The 18,492-nt window shown below is 38.9% G+C and overlaps 1 protein-coding gene across 3 annotated transcripts in view; it reads right to left on the reverse strand.

Moving 5' to 3' along the window:
• The window catches only part of LOC138758364 (caspase activity and apoptosis inhibitor 1), a 60,334-nt gene that overhangs the window by 14,287 nt on the left and 27,555 nt on the right, over positions 1-18,492 (reverse strand). For all 3 annotated transcript variants that reach the window (XM_069927193.1, XM_069927199.1, XM_069927183.1), the window contains exon 5: positions 896-966. In XM_069927193.1, the coding sequence (XP_069783294.1) occupies positions 896-966 (71 nt within the window). The remainder of the gene's footprint in view (positions 1-895; positions 967-18,492) is intronic.

Consider the following 18,492-nt stretch of genomic DNA (forward strand, 5'->3'; position numbering starts at 1 on the left):
AGGCAGAGGGGAGGGTTTGGACTGGAGCTCCCGATGCCTGAGTCCCAACTCTGAACCTTCCCTTCGGCCAACTGCACACACACACACCAGACTCCCGAGTTGGGAGTTCCAGTGTGCCAAGGTGGAAGGGGAGAGCGGGAAGGAAAGGGAGAGGGAGGGAAGGGAATCCCACTGAGCCCAAGGTTTTGCTCCTGCCCGGGAGGCTGCTTTCCTTGATGATGCTGGAACAAAGGATTCTTCCAACTGCTGGGAGACGTGGCATGCAGTTTGAGAGGGAGAGTTGGACAGAAAAGTCATTGGGGGAAGGTAAAGAAGAAATGGAAAGAGACAGGAGGGAGTTACCTGAAACAAGGACAATCATCTTTCTAATATCATGCTGGGTGAGCTTTTTTTTAACCTGTGAGGTCAGTTCAGCTCCGAAAAAATTTCAGATAATTGAAGATTTCTGATCATTTTGGATATCCTCATTTATCTGAAATTTTTTGGGAGGGGAACAGACGTCACTTCCAGGTCCAAAAAAAACTTTTGATAAATGAAAATTTCAGATAATTGAGGATTTCTGATCATTTTGGATATCCTCATTTATCTGAAATTTTTTGAAGGTGAACAGTCGTCACTTACAGGTCCAAAAAAAATTTGGATAAATGAAGATTTTGGATAATTGGAGTTGTACTGTATTTACTATATTTGATGATATCCATTTGATAGAAACAAAATTAAAGTAAATTATGTCAAACTGGTAAAAATGCATAACCTTATAATTATCTAAATAATATTGACTTGCGTCAACTTTTAAAAAAAAATCATGCGCACAGTTCTTTACAGTTTTGAAAAATAAATGCAGCATTCCTGTTCCAAATATTATTAAAACAATAAAGCAGAAAATTTTACATACCTTGTGTCAATTCAGGTGCTTGTTCACTGCATTCTTTATAGGAAGATGTGGAGTCTATGTTATTGTCTTGTCTTGAAAAGCAAACAAAACTTAAAAGTTAGTCCTGAAAAAATACATATTATAAGATATTTAACAATAAAGATTTCGTATTCATGGTATTCCAGATTAGCAAAATTCTAAGTAGACAAATTCTGCCATCTTGTGGAATTCTTGAGAGAATACTGTCTTGTGGAAACATACTGCACTGAGGAACAGCAGGAGGTAACTTTTGAGAAAAACAAAATAAAAGCACTTCTTTCACAAAATATTATTCAGAATTGGGAGAAGGGTGGGGGGGGGGGGGGGAGGAGAAACCTTTTTTCTTTGGAGTGGTATTAAAAGAGATACCTAAAAGCAATAAAGACCTTTCATCAGTGAATATTCCTTTTTAATTCTACTTAGCGAAGACCTAGACACAAGTTGCCAAAAGATACCCCTGGTATCTAGAATTCAATCAACCTGTAACGTCAATCAACTGGCAAAGAGGAAAAAAATTAAAATTAAAATAAGTAAGTATAAGTAAAAATTTAAATAAAAGTTTAAAATTGTGAAAGTATATGTTCCCTAAAATAACACATAAACCTTTGGTAAAGATAGGAGCAAATATTCAGCAAGCGGAGTGCCTTGGTTGTGCTTCACTCGTAACAACTGTTTGAATAAAGTTGTGTTTGAATAAAAGGGTGGTGCACAGGTTGATGGTGCTTGCCATTGGATGACTTTCTTAAACTGTCTCCTTATCCCTGCTTAGAAACCATCTTTATTAGTATATTATTAAGTATATTAGTAAGCCTTTATTTGTAAATGGTTAATTATCTATCATGTTATTGATCAGGCAGCATTGTGGAGGGGAAGGAATTGCAGATGCAGTGACAGTTTTAATGTTTTCAAAGGATGACTGAAAATAACAATGTTTTGTTTATATATTCATTCAAATAAAGTTTATTCAGTGTAAGCACAGTAGAGTAATTTTTTCATTTGAACTGTTTATTCTTTATGTAGGTGTATTAGTTAGGCATTGTAAGAGTGAGTCTCAAGCAACCGGAAAACTCACTTATCTGGCTTCTACCAACCCCATAAGTGTCAGATACTAGAGGTTTTACTGTATATGTGCTGTTTGGAAGAGCGTGTGTCTTTGCAGGCAGAGGCAGAAGAGCTTTGCTCTCAGAGTGGGAGGGAATGAGAGAGAGGAGAGACGGAGACTTTGGTTCCAGAGGGACAAGCTGGCTAACTTTGGAAGTCTGCCTGGTCAAAGGAGAGGACTGGCTGTCTGGTGTTTCCCTTGGAATAGGAGAAACAGAAAGGAACTCTGTGGTGACTTGAAAGAAAGAGGTTATCACCTGGAGAACCCTGAAAGGGCAAGTTTTGTCCTCAAGGCATTGGAGTGGCTGTCCTCGAATGAGAAAATTTTCTCTCTGAAAACCAACAAGAACCTTCCTGAGTGGTAACTGTTTACCTGTAAAGTACCAAAGCCTGATGAACTTTATTAATGCTAACTTCTGTGCACAGTACAAGAATTGTTTGCAACCAGTGAGATTGAACTGTGAACCAAAGAACTTTTCTAAACTTATATACACATTACACACACATGCGCTTAGAATTAGAGGGGGATTAACTAAGTCAATAGAGGGAAGTTAAAGTTTGATTCTATTTTCATGTTCAAAGATAATTAAAAGCAACTTTTGTTTAAGTAACCCTCTGTTGTGCTGGGTTTTGGGGTCCTCTGGACTCGTAACAAAAGTTATGAATAGAAGGCAGGTTTTGGATCTAAGTGAATAAGTGAAAGCCAAACAACAGGAGCATTGAAAGTTACAAGTTTGTTCAATTTTAAAATACTTTTAATATTGGGGCTAATACTCTTCGGTATCATTAAAGTAACATTTCTTTTGTTGTTTCTCTTGTTGCTTGACTGTCCCCCTTACCTTCCGGATCCCTAGGCTTCAGCTTACTCCGCCTAATGGTTAATCCGCCTTTGAATGAACTCTTTAGGGAAGTGATGTCTGCACATGGAATTTGTGAGACTGAATAGACCAGCGTTGGATTCAAGTCAATGAACTCTTTACAGGATTATGATTTTAAACTTTTCTGAAATCTGTTGTTGTCATTGGCATTGAGAGGATGTTGCTCCCTTGTGGAGGACCAGAGGGTATAATTTTAGAGCACTGGTAGTAATCCATCCACTTAAGATGGAGATGAGGAGGAATTTTCTCTCCAAATATTGTGATTCTTTGAGATTCATTACTCCAGAGAGCTATGGAGATTGTGTCTCCAGAGAAATAGGAATGGTGTTTCAAAATGAAATGACCAATATGATGAATAAACTGTCATTTAAAAACCATGGTCATGAATACACCACATTGAAAGATAAGGCTCTGAAATAACATACAAAGCAATTCAATTGTGCAAGGACAGCTTCTTCCCCACTGCCATCAGATTCCTGAATAATCAATGAACCAAAGACACTTCCTTACTTTTTGTGTACTTTTTTGTTATTATCATTTTATTTTATTTTTTATACTAATGTTGTAAGATGTTTAGAATATGTTTGCACTAATGATGCAGCTGAAAAACACTGAATTTCATCTTGTTCATAACAATAAATCCTAATTCTGATTCTGAAAAACATATTAGATCAAAGTGCAATTGCTCCCACAAAAATAAGTAACAAATTACATACATGTAACTTCATTATCGAAACTTGTAGCTTGAAGTGAATATATCATATTTCAGAAGGAAATGACTGATTCCATCTACATCAGAAATAATGTAAAAATAAGCAAAATGAACTAAAAAGTTGAAAACAAGGCTCAACTGCAGGTGGTTAAAAAAAGACCAGTGGCAACATACGTAGATATAGAAAAGCCTGAACCGCAGTTAGTTTCTGGAAGCTAATTATCTGGAAGCAAATTTCAGCTCTAGATTCAAAAATTGTTGGAAAGATCCAGCTGCTTTTTCAGAAGTGATTATTGAAGCATACATGTTTTCGTATGCGTTATGTGGGAAGATAGGTTGAATATTCAGCCACAGGGAGTGATGCCAAACTTCTTATCAGTTCTTGAGGCTGCCTGATTTGATTTGGATTTTTACTTCATGGTAAAGAAATAATATGGGGTAAGATAAACTAGTATAAGAAGTACATGTATATTTTCATATATATATATATACATTTTCATATATATATTTTCATATATATATTTTCATATATATATTTTCATATATATATATATTTATTCATATATATATATTTTTATTCATATATATATATATTCATATTTATATATATTCATATATATATTCATATATATATTCGATCTTCCCAAGATCGTGTTATATGGCGAGCTCTCCACTGGCCACCGTGACAGAGGTGCACCAAAGAAAAGGTACAAGGACTGCCTAAAGAAATCTCTTGGTGCCTGCCACATTGACCACCGCCAGTGGGCTGATATCACCTCAAACCGTGCATCTTGGCGCCTCACAGTTTGGCGGGCAGCAACCTCCTTTGAAGAAGACCGCAGAGCCCACCTCACTGACAAAAGGCAAAGGAGGAAAAACCCAACACCCAACCCCAACCAACCATTTTTCCCCTGCAGCCGCTGCAACCGTGTCTGTCTGTCCCGCATCAGACTTGTCAGCCACAAACGAGCCTGCAGCTGACGTGGACTTTTTACCCCCTCCATAAATCTTCATCCGCGAAGCCAAGCCAAAGAGATATTCATATATATTTATATTCATAAATGAATATGAATATATATATATATATATATATATATATATGAATATATATATATATATATATATATATAGAACAATGCAGTCATTTCATATAAAATGTAGGGAGGTTTTGTATTGTCACATGAATCCAAATGTGGTTAGCAATCTGCAATGAAAGACCATAAATAAATACACTGATTCTAGTGATGAGTAAAACTATTGCACGTATTTGCCTCCTGAATGTTTCTCTGGGGTTATGTAACTCAAGAGCAACGTGGTCTCCTTGGAAGTACTGATTTCGTAGCAGATTCCACTCACACAACATAATTAAGAAAAACAAAAAAAAATTGCTTAAAATATACGAGTGAAATTTCTCATGACTCAGACATTGAATTGAAGTTGATGAGAAAGACAAGACAAAATTAAATTTCTGGATTTGGAGTGGTTGAGCAAATTAATTTTATGACCTACATTTTGCAGACGATACCATGGTAGTGGTTTGTATAAAGGAAGGGGATGAATCAGTATACAGCCAACAACAACCTTGCACTCAATGTCACCAAAACTAAGGAGCTGATTGTTGACTTCAGAAAAGGAAAGCCAGAGATATACAATCCTGTGATCATTGAGGGATCAGAGGTGGAGAGGGGAGCAAATTTAAGTTCTTGGGAGTCACTATCTCAAAAGATCATTCCTGGACCCAACACACTAGTTGCATCATAATGAAAGTGTGTCGACCAGGAACCCTGGCAAATATCGACAGAGGTGTCTTGGAAAGTGTGCATAGAGCCCTCTAAAAGGTAGAGGACATAGACAGGGCATCACAGGCAAAACCCTCCCCACTGTTGAGTACATTTGCAGAGAACTCTGGCAACATAGAGCAGCATCAATCATCAAAGACCCACACCACCTACCACATGTTTTGTTTTCGCTGCTGCCATCAGGAAAGAGATATACCAGTAAGTGCCACAAGACTCACACCATCAGGTTCAGGAACAGCTGCTACCCCTCCACCATCAAACTCAATTCGAGACTAATTTAAGGACTTTTACTTGTGCACTTTATTGATTTTTTAAAAAATTCTCTCTGCATTACACGGTCAGTTTGTTTATATTTTTTATCTGTTCACATTTTTTGTTTACATGTTTATGGTGTATACAGTTTATTTTTTGCATGACCATGCATAATTCTTGCTCTCCCACAGGGAAAAGAATCTCAGGGTTGTATGTGATGTCATGTATGTTCTCTGACAATAAATCTGAATCAGAAAAGTACAGCCTGCATAGTTTACTGCATATACTTAAAAAGTAACAATGTCAAAAATACAGTGAAATGACATCAACATGGGCTAAAACAGTAAACACTTGTAAGAGGCAGCTTATGGACTGTAAGAATCTATGATTTAGTCCAATGAATAAAGCATAACTCCATTAATCTTGCATCAGTGTAAGTATGGCATATTAAATTTTATTCATACTGCCACCAGCTTAGAATATATGGTTAAAAAAAATCTCTCCTGATGCTGTATGCTGCAATGTACATGAATTTACATGTGCAACTTTCCAAGTGGTATTTTTGAGAGAAGAGCTTATAATTACCTGAAAATAAATATCATAGCATCGAAGAAATTTGTTTTAGGTTGCTCAAGTATCGTCTTAACATAACATAACATAACAATTACAGCACGGAAACAGGCCATTAGGCCCTTCTAGTCCGCACCGAACCAAACACCCCTTTCTAGTTCCACCTCCCTGCACAATGCCCATAACCCTCCATCTTCTTCTCATCCATATACCTGTCCAACCTTTTCTTAAATAATACAATTGACTCTGCCGCCACTATTTCTCCCGGAAGATCATTCCACACAGCTACCACTCTCTGAGTAAAGAAGTTCCCCCACATGTTACCTCTAAACCTCTGCCCCTTAATTCTTAACTCATGTCCTCTTGTTTTAAACTTTCCTCCTCTTAACGGAAATAGTCTATCCACATCCATTCTGTCTATCCCTTTCATAATCTTAAATACTTCTATCAAATCCCCTCTCAACCTTCTACGCTCCAAAGAATAAAGACCCAATCTGTCCAATCTCTCCCCATACTCCAGATGCTTAAACCCAGGCAACATTCTGGTAAACCTTCTCTGCACTCTCTCCACTCTGTTTATATCCTTCCTATAATTAGGCGACCAGAACTGCACACAGAACTCCAAATTAGGCCGCACCAACGTCTTATACAATCTCAACATCACCTCCCAACTCCTATATTCCATGCAATGATTGATAAAGGCCAGCATACTAAAAGCCTTCTTCACCACCCTATTCACGTGAGTTTCTACCTTCAGGGAACGATGTACCGTTACTCCTAAATCTTTCTGCTCTTCTGTATTCCTCAATGCTCTCCCATTTACCACATATGTCCTATTCTGATTCTTCTTACCAAAATGAAGCACCTCACACTTATCAGCATTAAATTCCATCTGCCATTTTTCAGCCCACTTTTCTAAGCAGCCCAAATCCCTCTGCAATCCTTGAAAACCTTCTTCATTATCCACTATTCCACCTATCTTAGTATCGTCTGCATATTTACTAATCCAATTCACCACCCCATCATCTAGATCATTAATGTATATAACGAACAACAATGGGCCCAATACAGATCCTTGAGGCACACCACTGGTCACCGGCCTCCAACCTGACAGACAATTATCCACTACCACTCTCTGGCCTCTCCCTTTCAGCCAATGTTCAATCCATTTGACTATCTTAAAATTTATACCTAAAGACTGCACCTTCCTAACTAACCTTCCATGTGGTACCTTATCAAAGGCCTTACTGAAGTCCATATAGACAACATCCACTGCGCTACCCTCATCCACATTCCTAGTCACCTCTTCAAAAAATTCAATCAGATTGGTCAAACATGACCTTCCTCCCACAAATCCATGTTGAGTGCTCCTGATCAGACCCTGTCTATCCAGATGTTTATAAGTACTATCTCTAAGAATTTTCTCCATTAATTTACCTACCACAGACGTCAAACTTACAGGCCGATAGTTGCCAGGCTTCCTTCTTGAACCCTTTTTAAATAACGGAACCACATGCGCAATGCGCCAATCCTCCGGCACTATCCCCATATCTAATGACATTTGAAAAATTACTGCCAGAGCCTCTGCTATTTCCTCCTTCACTTCTCTCAATGTCCTGGGGAAGATCCCGTCTGGTCCCGGAGACTTATCCACCTTTATATTCTTCAAAAGCCTTAAAACTACACCTTTTGTAATCTCTATATTCCCCATATTTACCCAATTTGCTTTTTTTATCCCACATCTCCCAATATCCTTCTCCTTAGTGAATACCGAAGAAAAGAAACTGTTCAATATCTCCCCCATTTCTCTAGGTTCCACACACAGTTTTCCACTCTGATTTTCTAAGGGACCAATTTTGTCTCCAGCTTTCCTCTTACCATTAACATATTTGTAGAACTCTTTTGGATTAGTTTTCACCCTGCTTGCCATAGTTTTCTCGTACCTTCTTTTAGCTTTCCTAATTCCTCTCTTAAGATTCCTCTTACATTCAATGTATCTTTCAAACATCTCCTTAACTCCATGCTTCTTATATCTAATGTACGCCTCCCTTTTTCTTCGAACCAAGTTTCCAATATTCCTTGAAAACCACGGCTCTCTCAAACCTTTTGCCCCTCCTTTTAACCTAACAGGAACATAAAGCTTTTGCACTCTCAAAATCTGATCTTTAAAAGACTTCCATCTCTCTCCTACATCCTGCCCATAAAACAAATTGTCCCAATGCACACCCTGCAAGTCCTTTCGCATTTCCTCAAATCTAGCTTTTCCCCAATCAAAAACCTCAATCCTTGGCCCTGATTTCTCTCTTTCCATAATGACATTGAAGCTGATGGCATTATGATCACTGGACCCGAAGTGCTCGCCAACACTTACCTCCGTCACTTGACCCATCCCATTTGCCAACAGTAGATCTAACACTGCTCCTTCTCTGGTCGGCACCTCCACATATTGTTGTAAAAAACTATCTTGCACACATTTCACAAACTCTAACCCATCCATTCCTTTCACAGAATGTGTTTCCCAATCTATATGTGGAAAATTAAAATCTCCCATAATTACAACCCTGTGCTTATCACAAATATCTACTATCTCCCTACAGATTTGCTCCTCTAGGTCTCGGTCCCCACCGGGTGGTCAATAATACACCCCTACAAGTGTAACCTCTCCTTTCCTACTCCTCAGTTCCACCCAAATAGCCTCCGTGGATGTGCCCTCTAATCTATCCTTCCTAGGCACCGCTGTAATATTTTCCCTGACAAGCAATGCAACCCCACCTCCTCTTGCCCCTCCGACTCTATCACACCTAAAACAACGAAACGCTGGGATATTCAGTTGCCAATCACATCCCTCCTGCAACCATGTCTCACTAATCGCTACCACATCATACTTCCAAGTATCAATCCACACCTTCAGCTCATCCACCTTTTTTGCAATACTCCTGGCATTAAAATATATGAATTTCAGGGATTTCCCATTTTTTAATCCCTGTTTTCCCTCATCTTTAAGAACAACATTATTTACTTTTCCTGCCAATTGCCCTTCATCTTCTTCCAGAGCATTTCTCTTCTCTATCACCTGCCCATCCATATTCAAATACTTACTACAAACTTTCATTGTTTGCATTCTAACCTTCTCCTTACTGCTCTGTACTATTTTGTTCCCTCCCCCCAACCATTCTAGTTTAAAGGATCGTGTGTAGCCCTAGCAAATACCTCTGCCAGGATTCTGGTCCCCCTGGGATTTAAGTGTAACCCGTCCTTACTGTACAGGTCACATCTCCCCCAAAAAAGGTCCCAGTTATCCAGAAACTTAAAACCCTGCCCCTTACTCCACCCCTTCAGCCACGTGTTAATCCTCCACCTCATTCTATTTCTATTCACACTGTCACGTGGCACAGGGAGTAATCCAGAGATTACTAAAATCCAGATACCTTGGCAGCATAGTCTAAACACTGCTGCCATCTTCCTGCCAGCTCCGATGCAATCTCGTGCATGCCCTGTTAGTTATTTTCCAATTGTCAGCGCTCCCTGGTCTGACTTCTGTCGGGTCTGCATAGGCTTTAAATGGCCTGTTACAGGAACTGAAGTGGTTTATTTTAAAATATCCAAATAAAATTTAAACTTTTAAATGATCATTTATTATTAAAATATTGTGATTTGCTTTTCACAGCATCCACTGGTCAGCGGTAAGTGCCAGATTTGAGGTCATCTTATACAAAGGGTATTCACTCAAAACCCACCATTTTGGATGGAAATTCCAGGGGTCGTCCCATACGACAGCATATATGGTTCCCCAGTTGCAAGTGTGTGTTTTGAACTCAATGAAAAGTAAAAGCACAATGCTGGAAAAACTCAGCAGGTCAAACAGCATACTTTATATAGCAAAGATCAAGATCCATAACCAACATTTTGGGCTTGACCTATCCATCAAGGTATGGGCTCAATATCTTTGGATCAACAGTTCAGGCCTCTGGATACAGACCAGTAATTTAACCACAGTACAACCATGATGAGCAATTAAAATGAATTGCAGAGAGCCTGGTATCATAGATAATGCAGTTTTTTCTATTAATTCCATTTTAAAACAAATAATTCCAGAAAAGTCATTAAACCTATAAATAGAGTGACAATACATTGGTCAGTTAACAGGAAAAAAATATTTTCAGTCAGACATGATCTGAAAACTAGGTTTTTTTTATTTTCCTGGAACAAAACAGATAAAATGAGGGTGAGGAAGGAAGAAGAGAAGGTTAACCAAAAGAGGAATTTCAACATTGTTTAATATTTTTAGAGCCTAAATATTGAAAATTATATCCACTGGTTGGTAATAGTGCACCTACAAGTCCTGTAGTTCCAGTTATGTTGATTTTTTGGGGGCGGTGACCGAATGAAAATTCAGATGAACTTTAAAGCATAATAACTTTTCAGAATCAGAATTTATTGTCATGAACAAGTCATGAAATTTGGTGTTTTGCAGCAGCGACATAGAGCAAACATTCATATTATAATTATCTTGCAACACTTCTATAAAAATAGTACACAAAATGTAAGGCAGTGCCTTTGGTTCATTCATTATTCAGGAATCTGATGGCAGTGGGGAAGAAGCAGTCCTTGTGCCATTGAGTGCTCGACTTTATGCTCCTGTACCTTTTCCCGATGGTAGCAGAGTGAAGAGGGCATGGTCTGGGTGGTGGGGATTTTTGAGGATAGAGTCTAGTTTTTTAAGGCACCGCCTCATGTAGATGTCCTCGATGGAGTGAAGTCTGGTGCCTGTGATGTCACAGGTAAGTTAACAACCCTCTGGAGTTTATTCTTGTTCTGAGAGTTGGCGCTTCCATACCAGGCAGTGATGCAGCCAGCCAGAATTCTCTCCACGGTACACCTGTAGAAGTTTACGAGAGTCTTCGGTGACTTACTGAATCTCCGCAGACACCTCCCTAAGTATATCTGCTGGCGAGCCTTCTCTTTTGACCAAATGATTAATTTGATGGAGGAGTCTTTGATGAACTCTCTTTAAATGTCATGTTTTATTTTAATAAGGTGCTGTATCAAAAGGCATTGCAGAAAATAAAAACTCATGGTGTAGAAGGTAATATATTGGTGTGGATTTAGGATTACCTGCAGAGAGTATGGATGAACAGGTCTTTTTTTTCCTCACTGGCAAGGTGGAACAAGCACTGACAAAAAGGTTCTGTGCTAAAGCCTCAAAATTTCACAATTTGCATAAAATACATGATAAAGGCATCATTTGCTATTATTGAAGATAGCAGGGAAAGTAAGTTGTGAAAAGGAGTCAAAATGATGCCAGAAAGGAATGTAGATTGATACTGTGTAGACAAAAATGTGAAAGCATTATGAAAAATAGAAAGAATATTATGTAAATGGAGAGCTACAAGATGCAGAGAGATTTGCTTGTTCTCCTGCATGGCTTTCAAAAGGTTAGTATGCAGGCACCGTAAGTAATTAGGAATAGAAAATGAATTATGTTGTTTATTGCTGGGAGAATGGAATACAAAAGTAAGAGGATATGCTTCAGTTATATGGGACAATGGCAAGATTACATCTGGATGACTATTTCCAATATTCCAACACTTGGCTCTGGATCACCTCGACAACAGCAATATGCATATCAGGCTACTCCATCGACTGCAGTTTAATTTTCAATACCAACCCCCTCCACAATTGGATCCTGATTCCCTTAAAAGACAGCCGTAAGATGCAGGACAAATAAAACCTGGAAATTACTACCTCCCCACCTCCCTCTTCCAATTTGTCTACTTTCAATCATCATTGATGGTGCTGTCAAGTGGCACTTGCTTAGCAAAAGCCTGCACATCAAAGCTCAGTTTGGGTTCCCACCAGTCACTCAACTCCTGATCTCAATAGCTTTGGTCCAAATATGGACCAAAGAATTGAACTCCAGCATTAAAGTGAGAGAAACTGCCCTTGACATCAACACAACATTTGAGCAAGTATGTCATTAAGCAGTCCTAACTAAATTGAAGTGGGAATCAGGGAGGGAAGGGGATGTTGGGTGGAAACAACCAAGCACAGAGGAAGCACGTTATGATAGAATAGGTGGTAGTCAATCATCTCAGTCACAAGATGATTGGCTACCATCTGGCACAATTAGCATAGCCGTTAGCGCAATGCTGTCACAGCGTTAGCAATCAGGAGCGGGGTTTGTATGTTCTCCCTGTGTCTGCGTGGGTCTTCCCTGGGGGCTCCACCTTCTTGTCACCATTCAAAACGTACCAGAGGTTGTAGGTTAATTGGGTTTTGAATGACCTGTTACCACGCTGCATGCCTAAATTTATTTTTAAAATTTTTTAAAAAGATATCTCTGCAGGAGTTTATTATGGTAGTGTGCAACCATGACTATTTTTCAATTGCAAGGTCAGAAGTAGAGATGTTCGATGATGATTGCATATTGTCCAGCACCATTGTTGACATATAGAAAATAAAGCAATCCAAAGGTAGCAAGACATGAACAACAACAATGCTGGACTGATAGTAGCATCATTCATGCCATGCATATGCCAGGCAATGGCAATATTCAATAAGAGAAAATCCAGCTATCACCCCCCCAATACCTAAATGGTATTACCGTCACTGGATCCCTGACTGTTAATATATCAGGGGTTTTCACTGACCAGAAACTGAATTTAAGTAGCCATATACACAAAGTGACTGCATGTGTGGGTCAGAGGCTAGGAATCAGAGTGACTGACTGACTTCCTACTCCCCAAAGCCTGCAATCATCTGCAAGGCTGAGGATATGAAAGTGATGGAATAGTCTCCACTTGTCTGGATGAGTTCAGCTTCAACAACATTCAAGACCATTCGCCCATTTGATATGTACCACATCTACAACCAATCACACCACCACCAATGCACAATAGCAGGAGGTAGATGCATTTACAGGATGCACTTCAGCAATTACAAAGACAGTCAAGTCTTGAGGCTCATTAGATAGCACTTTCTAAACCTACGTGAATTAGAAAAATCTATAGACTCTGTAATTGTAGTAAAAACACAAAGAAAATGATGGAGAAACTCAGCCGGTCTCACAGCATCCATAAGGATATATTACCAATATTTCAGGCCTGAGCCCTTCTTGAAGGATTGAGCAAAGAATAAAAAAGCATAAGAATAAAGACCGAAAACTGGCCAGGAGAGGAGACAAGACCAACAAAAGGTGTTAATTGGCTATAAGAGGAGAGATGAGAATTGATTCCGGCTCTATGAAGTGAGAGAAAGGGAAAAGGAAGGAGGGAGGGGGAAGAGATGGAGGGAAAGGCAACGGGAGTAAAAGATGATGGGGTTGTTCAATGGAAAATGGAAAAGTTGATGTTAATGACATCCATTTGGAGGGTGCCCAAATAGAAGATGCAGATTCACAAGTGAAATGTTGCTTCAATTGGTCAGAGAAAGCAAAAACATGAGAACATCACCACTTGCAAGTTGCCCTCCAACACACACAATCCTGTCTTAGAAATATATAGCTGTTCCTTCATTGTTGTTGAGTCAAAATCTTAGAATTCTCTACCTAACAGTATTGTGGGTATACCCTCATCTAGAGGACTGTAGCAGATTGAAGGCAACTCACCACCACCCAGGCAATTAGGATAGGCAACTAAATGCTGGCTTAACCTGCTATGCTCACTGCTTGAAAGAATAAAAATCTTCTGACAACCTTTAATTTTATACCAGTTTTAATAAGAAACTGTATGGATGGCATAGTCAGGGTGACACTATTCCAGTTCTAGCGACCAGGGTTCAAATCCAGTGCTGTCTGAAAGGAGTTTGTATGTGTAAATGGTTCCCAAAATGAATCCCAGTAATAGAGACCTTCAACCCCTACTCCTCTCCCCACCCCTCCCTATGTCTCTGTGGGTTTTCTGTGGTGTGGCGGATTCCTTCCACCATCTAAAACATATGAGATTATAGGCTAATTTGGGAGCACTTAGGCAATACGGATTTAAATGGCTGGAATTGGCTTCTGCTGCACTGTAAATAAAATAAAATGATTTTTTTCAATAATTTTGAAAAAAGCAATGTCCTCTGCCACAAGCAGCATTTCCAGATTAAATAAACTTATCCTCCAAAAATAAGACTCAAGAAATAAAACTGCATGCATTAAAGATGAGGGTGAGAAGGAAGTTTAAGTTTTTTTTTCATAGAGAGTGGTAGGTGCCACGAAAGCACTGTCTGGAGTAGTGGTGGAAGAGCATATAAAAGTAGCATTTAATATTCAGGATTTTAGATAAACATATGAATATGCAAGATATGGAGGTATTTTGAGAAGTGCAGGTCAAAAGATTTAGTTTAATTTGCACCATTCAACACAGATATTATGGGCTGAATGGCTTGTTCCTTTGCTATTCTAAGTTCTAAGATCCAACATGCTATGCTGCCTATTTGGTGCTTGGATGAATGACTTCATAACCTGGTTTAAAAAAAAGATGTTTGTTGTGGGAGGGGTGGGGAGAGGAGTAGGGGTTGAAGGTCTCTATTACTGGGATTCATTTTGGGAAGCATTTACACATCTTCAGAGGGGTATGCTGGTAGGGTGTTAAGAGTGAATTGTAAATTTTTTGCTGAATCGTGGACTTTGTTGAATCTTTATTCCCCTAATATAGATGATGAGCAGTTTATCTCAGAAGCTTTTTTATTGTTAACTCAAACTAATGAAAATGTTTTCATTGGTGGTGATTTTAATTGTGTTCTCGACCCTTTGCCTGAAGCCGTCATTAAAGATGAAATAGTGAAACTTTTGGAATGTAAGGGTTCAATCAGGCAGATGCAGCATGGTTTCAGAAAGGGAAGATCTTGTTTGACAAACTTGTTAGCATTCTTTGAGGATATAAATGGTGCGGTGGATAGAGGGGAACAGGTTGATGTTGTATATTTGGATTTCCAGAAAGCGTTTGATAAGGTGCCGCACAAGAGACTAATCAGTAAGTTACAGGAAAGTGGAGTCCGGGGAAGTATATTAGCCTGGATTGAAAATTGGTTGTCTGACAGGAGGCAGAGAGTGTGGATAAATGGGAGTTTTTCAGGTTGGCAGAGAGTGGTAAGTGTTAGGCCCACAACTGTTCATCATTTACATTGATGACTTGGAGGAGGGGACAAAATGTGATGTAGCCAAGTTTGCGGATGACACCAAATTGAGTGGAAGAGCAAATTGTAATGAGGATGTGGAGAGTCTGCAGAGGGATATAGTTAAGCTGGATGAGTGGGCAAAGGTCTGGCAGATGGAGTACAATGTTAGTAAGTATGAGGTTATCCACTTTGGCAAGAAAAATAAAAGAGCTGAATATTATTTAAAGGGTGAGAAACTACAACATGCTGTTGTGCAGAGGGACTTGGGAGTGCTTGTGCATGAATCGCAAAAAGTTAGGTTGCAGGTGCAGCAGGTTATTAAGAAGGCAAATGGAATGTTGGCCTTCATCGCTAGAGGAATTGAATTCAGGAGTAGGGAGGTAATGTTGCAACTGTATAAGGTAGAGTACTGTGTCCAGTTCTGGTCTCCATATTTGAGGAAGGATATACTGGCTTTGGAGACGGTCCAGAGGAGGTTTACTAGGTTGATCCCTGGGATGAAGGGGTTGACTTATGATGAAAGATTAAATCATCTAGGATTGTATTCGCTCAAGTTCAGAAGAATGAGAGGAGATCTTATAGAAACATATAGGATTATGAAGGGTATGGATAGGATAGACGTAGGAAAGTTTTTTGAGCTGGCCGGGGAAACTAAAACGAGAGGACACAGTCTCAAGATTCGGGGGAGTAGATTTAGGACAGAGATGAGGAAAAATAGTTTTTCCCAGAGAGTAGTGAATGTTTGGAATTCTCTAACCAGGGAAGTGGTTGAGGCTGCCTCATTAAACATATTTAAAATTCGGTTAGATAAATTTTTACATGATAGAGGAATTAGGGGATATGGGGAGAAGGCAGGTAGGTGGAGTTAGGTCATAAATTAGATCAGCCATGATCGTATTGAATGGCGGAGCAGGCTCGATGGGCCATTTTTGGCCTACTCCTGTTCCTACTTCCTATGTATGTTCCCTTATTGGATAGAAATCCAAAGAATATAAGGAAATCAAAGATGGCAACACAAATTAATGTGTTAATGAAAGATTTAAATTTGGTAGATATTTGGAGAAAAGCTAACCCCAAAAAGAAGATTTTTCTTTTTATTCTTCATGACAGGATTCATTTTCTAGAATTGATTTATTTTTGGTATCAGCGCATTTACAAGGTAGACTATTACGAGGAGAACCATTTACATAAAAGTGCTGGAGAAAGTCACTTGGTGTTCTTTATGCAGCAAAGATAATGACACACAACCAGAGTTTTGGATCTTGTGCCCTTCTTCAAGGTAATGAGCAAAAACATGCAAGCATCTGAATAAAATGGTGGAAGAAGGGGCAGGGGTGGTGCACAGGCCCACAGGCAAGAGATTGGGAATGGCCAAGAGATCTGAAATGTGTAAATAAAGAGTGGATTTTGCAGTTCATCAGTCAGGTACTGCTGAATAATGCCATCTTTATTGTATGTTGACTGCCTTTAGCTGACATTACTTCCAAATCCCACCTCTCCCCCAGGCTAGCTAAGTAACAAATAAACTGATTTACATCTTTCAATTGCATTGAAAATTAGGAGGGAAAATCCGATTCCTTTACACCATCTCAAAAGTATGAGGCACCAAATATTATTTATTAAAATAAGCTTAATAATGCTTACAACAGTTGATGTAAATCTTCAAATAATTTCCAAAAATTTTTGAGTTTTATTGAATTTTAGTAAAATTGACCAACTTGGTTATTCAATGCAGAGCTATATAATGCAGCATCTTTTTGGATATCAACTTAATTTGATCTGTACACAGATTTTATGTAGGCTATTTTTTCATAAAATATAAACAGGATCTGATAAAAAAATAATTTGATCTTGAGTATGTGCTACAAAAAGAAAGTAAGATAGTATTTTTAAACTTTTTGAACTATTTATTATACCTAAAATATCTGGCTCTTTCAATGTACAGCACATAATGTAATGTTTTAGTTATTTTCAGTCAATAATCGCTAATAAAGAAATATTTCATCTTTCACTACTACCATGTAACTCTGAATTGTATAAACTTGGGTTTAACCCTTTGGACTGGCCATTTTAAAATTTTCATAACTCATACTCTAGACTGGGTCCATGGGTAAACTACAGTATGAACACCAGTATGTACCAGCTGGAAGGTGGGTATAAAACAGGTCCTGGAAAACAAGGACATGGAGGATATGCGCTTGTTGATAGTCTCTGAAAACCGGGACCTGAGTACGTACTTGTTGGTAGTAGATATAGAGAGAACAAAAAAAAATCAAATTTTTTTAGGACCCAAAGTTCATTAATCTTAATGAACAAATAACTCTGTTCCGAATAAAAACAAGCAACATAAAAAATTGAATTTATTGCATTTTGCTTCCTTGTTAATCTCTGGCTTTATGAAATGCCACTTCATATACATTGTTTTGCTGTGCTTTGTAACCTGATGGATCGCAATACTGCTGAAGTTTAAAATATTACAGCTTCCATTTATTTGTGCCATGCATTTAAGTTTGTTCAGTATCTTATGACTGCACATACACAATCTAACAAAACAGTATCCTATAACCCATTGCTACTGCTCAGGAAGACCCCACTGATCTGCTCAGCCATTTTGATAATCCTCTATTGATTTCTGGTCTGATGCTTTGCAGCAACCATACCACGCAATGAAGCACGCAGACAGGACAATCTCAACGGTACTCCTGTAAAACAATGTCAAGATGGGGGCTGGCAGCCTTGCCCTTCTCAGCATCCTAGAAATCTAGGCACTGCTGCAACTTCCTGACTAATGAGGTGGTGTTGTGGGCCAGCACATGCAAACCGAGAAACTTTGTGCTCTCCACTCTGTCCATGGCAGAATGGAGAATGGTCAACAACCTTCCTCCTGAAGTTCACATTCATCCGCTTGGTTTTGTCCATGTTGAGATTTAGACAGTTATTCTTCAACATTTTATGAGCTGCCCAACCTCCTCTCTGTAAGCTAACATTATTGTTGCCGACGAGGCCAATTACTATTGCATCATCCGCAAACTTAATGATTCTGAAATAACTGAATCTGGCAGTCCAGTCGTGAGTCAGCACCTTAAGCACACAGTCCTAAGGTGCGCCAGGGCTCAGGGTGATGGGATTTGAGGTTTTGCTACCAATGCAAACTGACTGTAGTCT

The sequence above is a fragment of the Narcine bancroftii genome, chromosome 1 (assembly GCF_036971445.1).
Source record: "Narcine bancroftii isolate sNarBan1 chromosome 1, sNarBan1.hap1, whole genome shotgun sequence".
NCBI classification, from domain to species: domain Eukaryota; kingdom Metazoa; phylum Chordata; class Chondrichthyes; order Torpediniformes; family Narcinidae; genus Narcine; species Narcine bancroftii.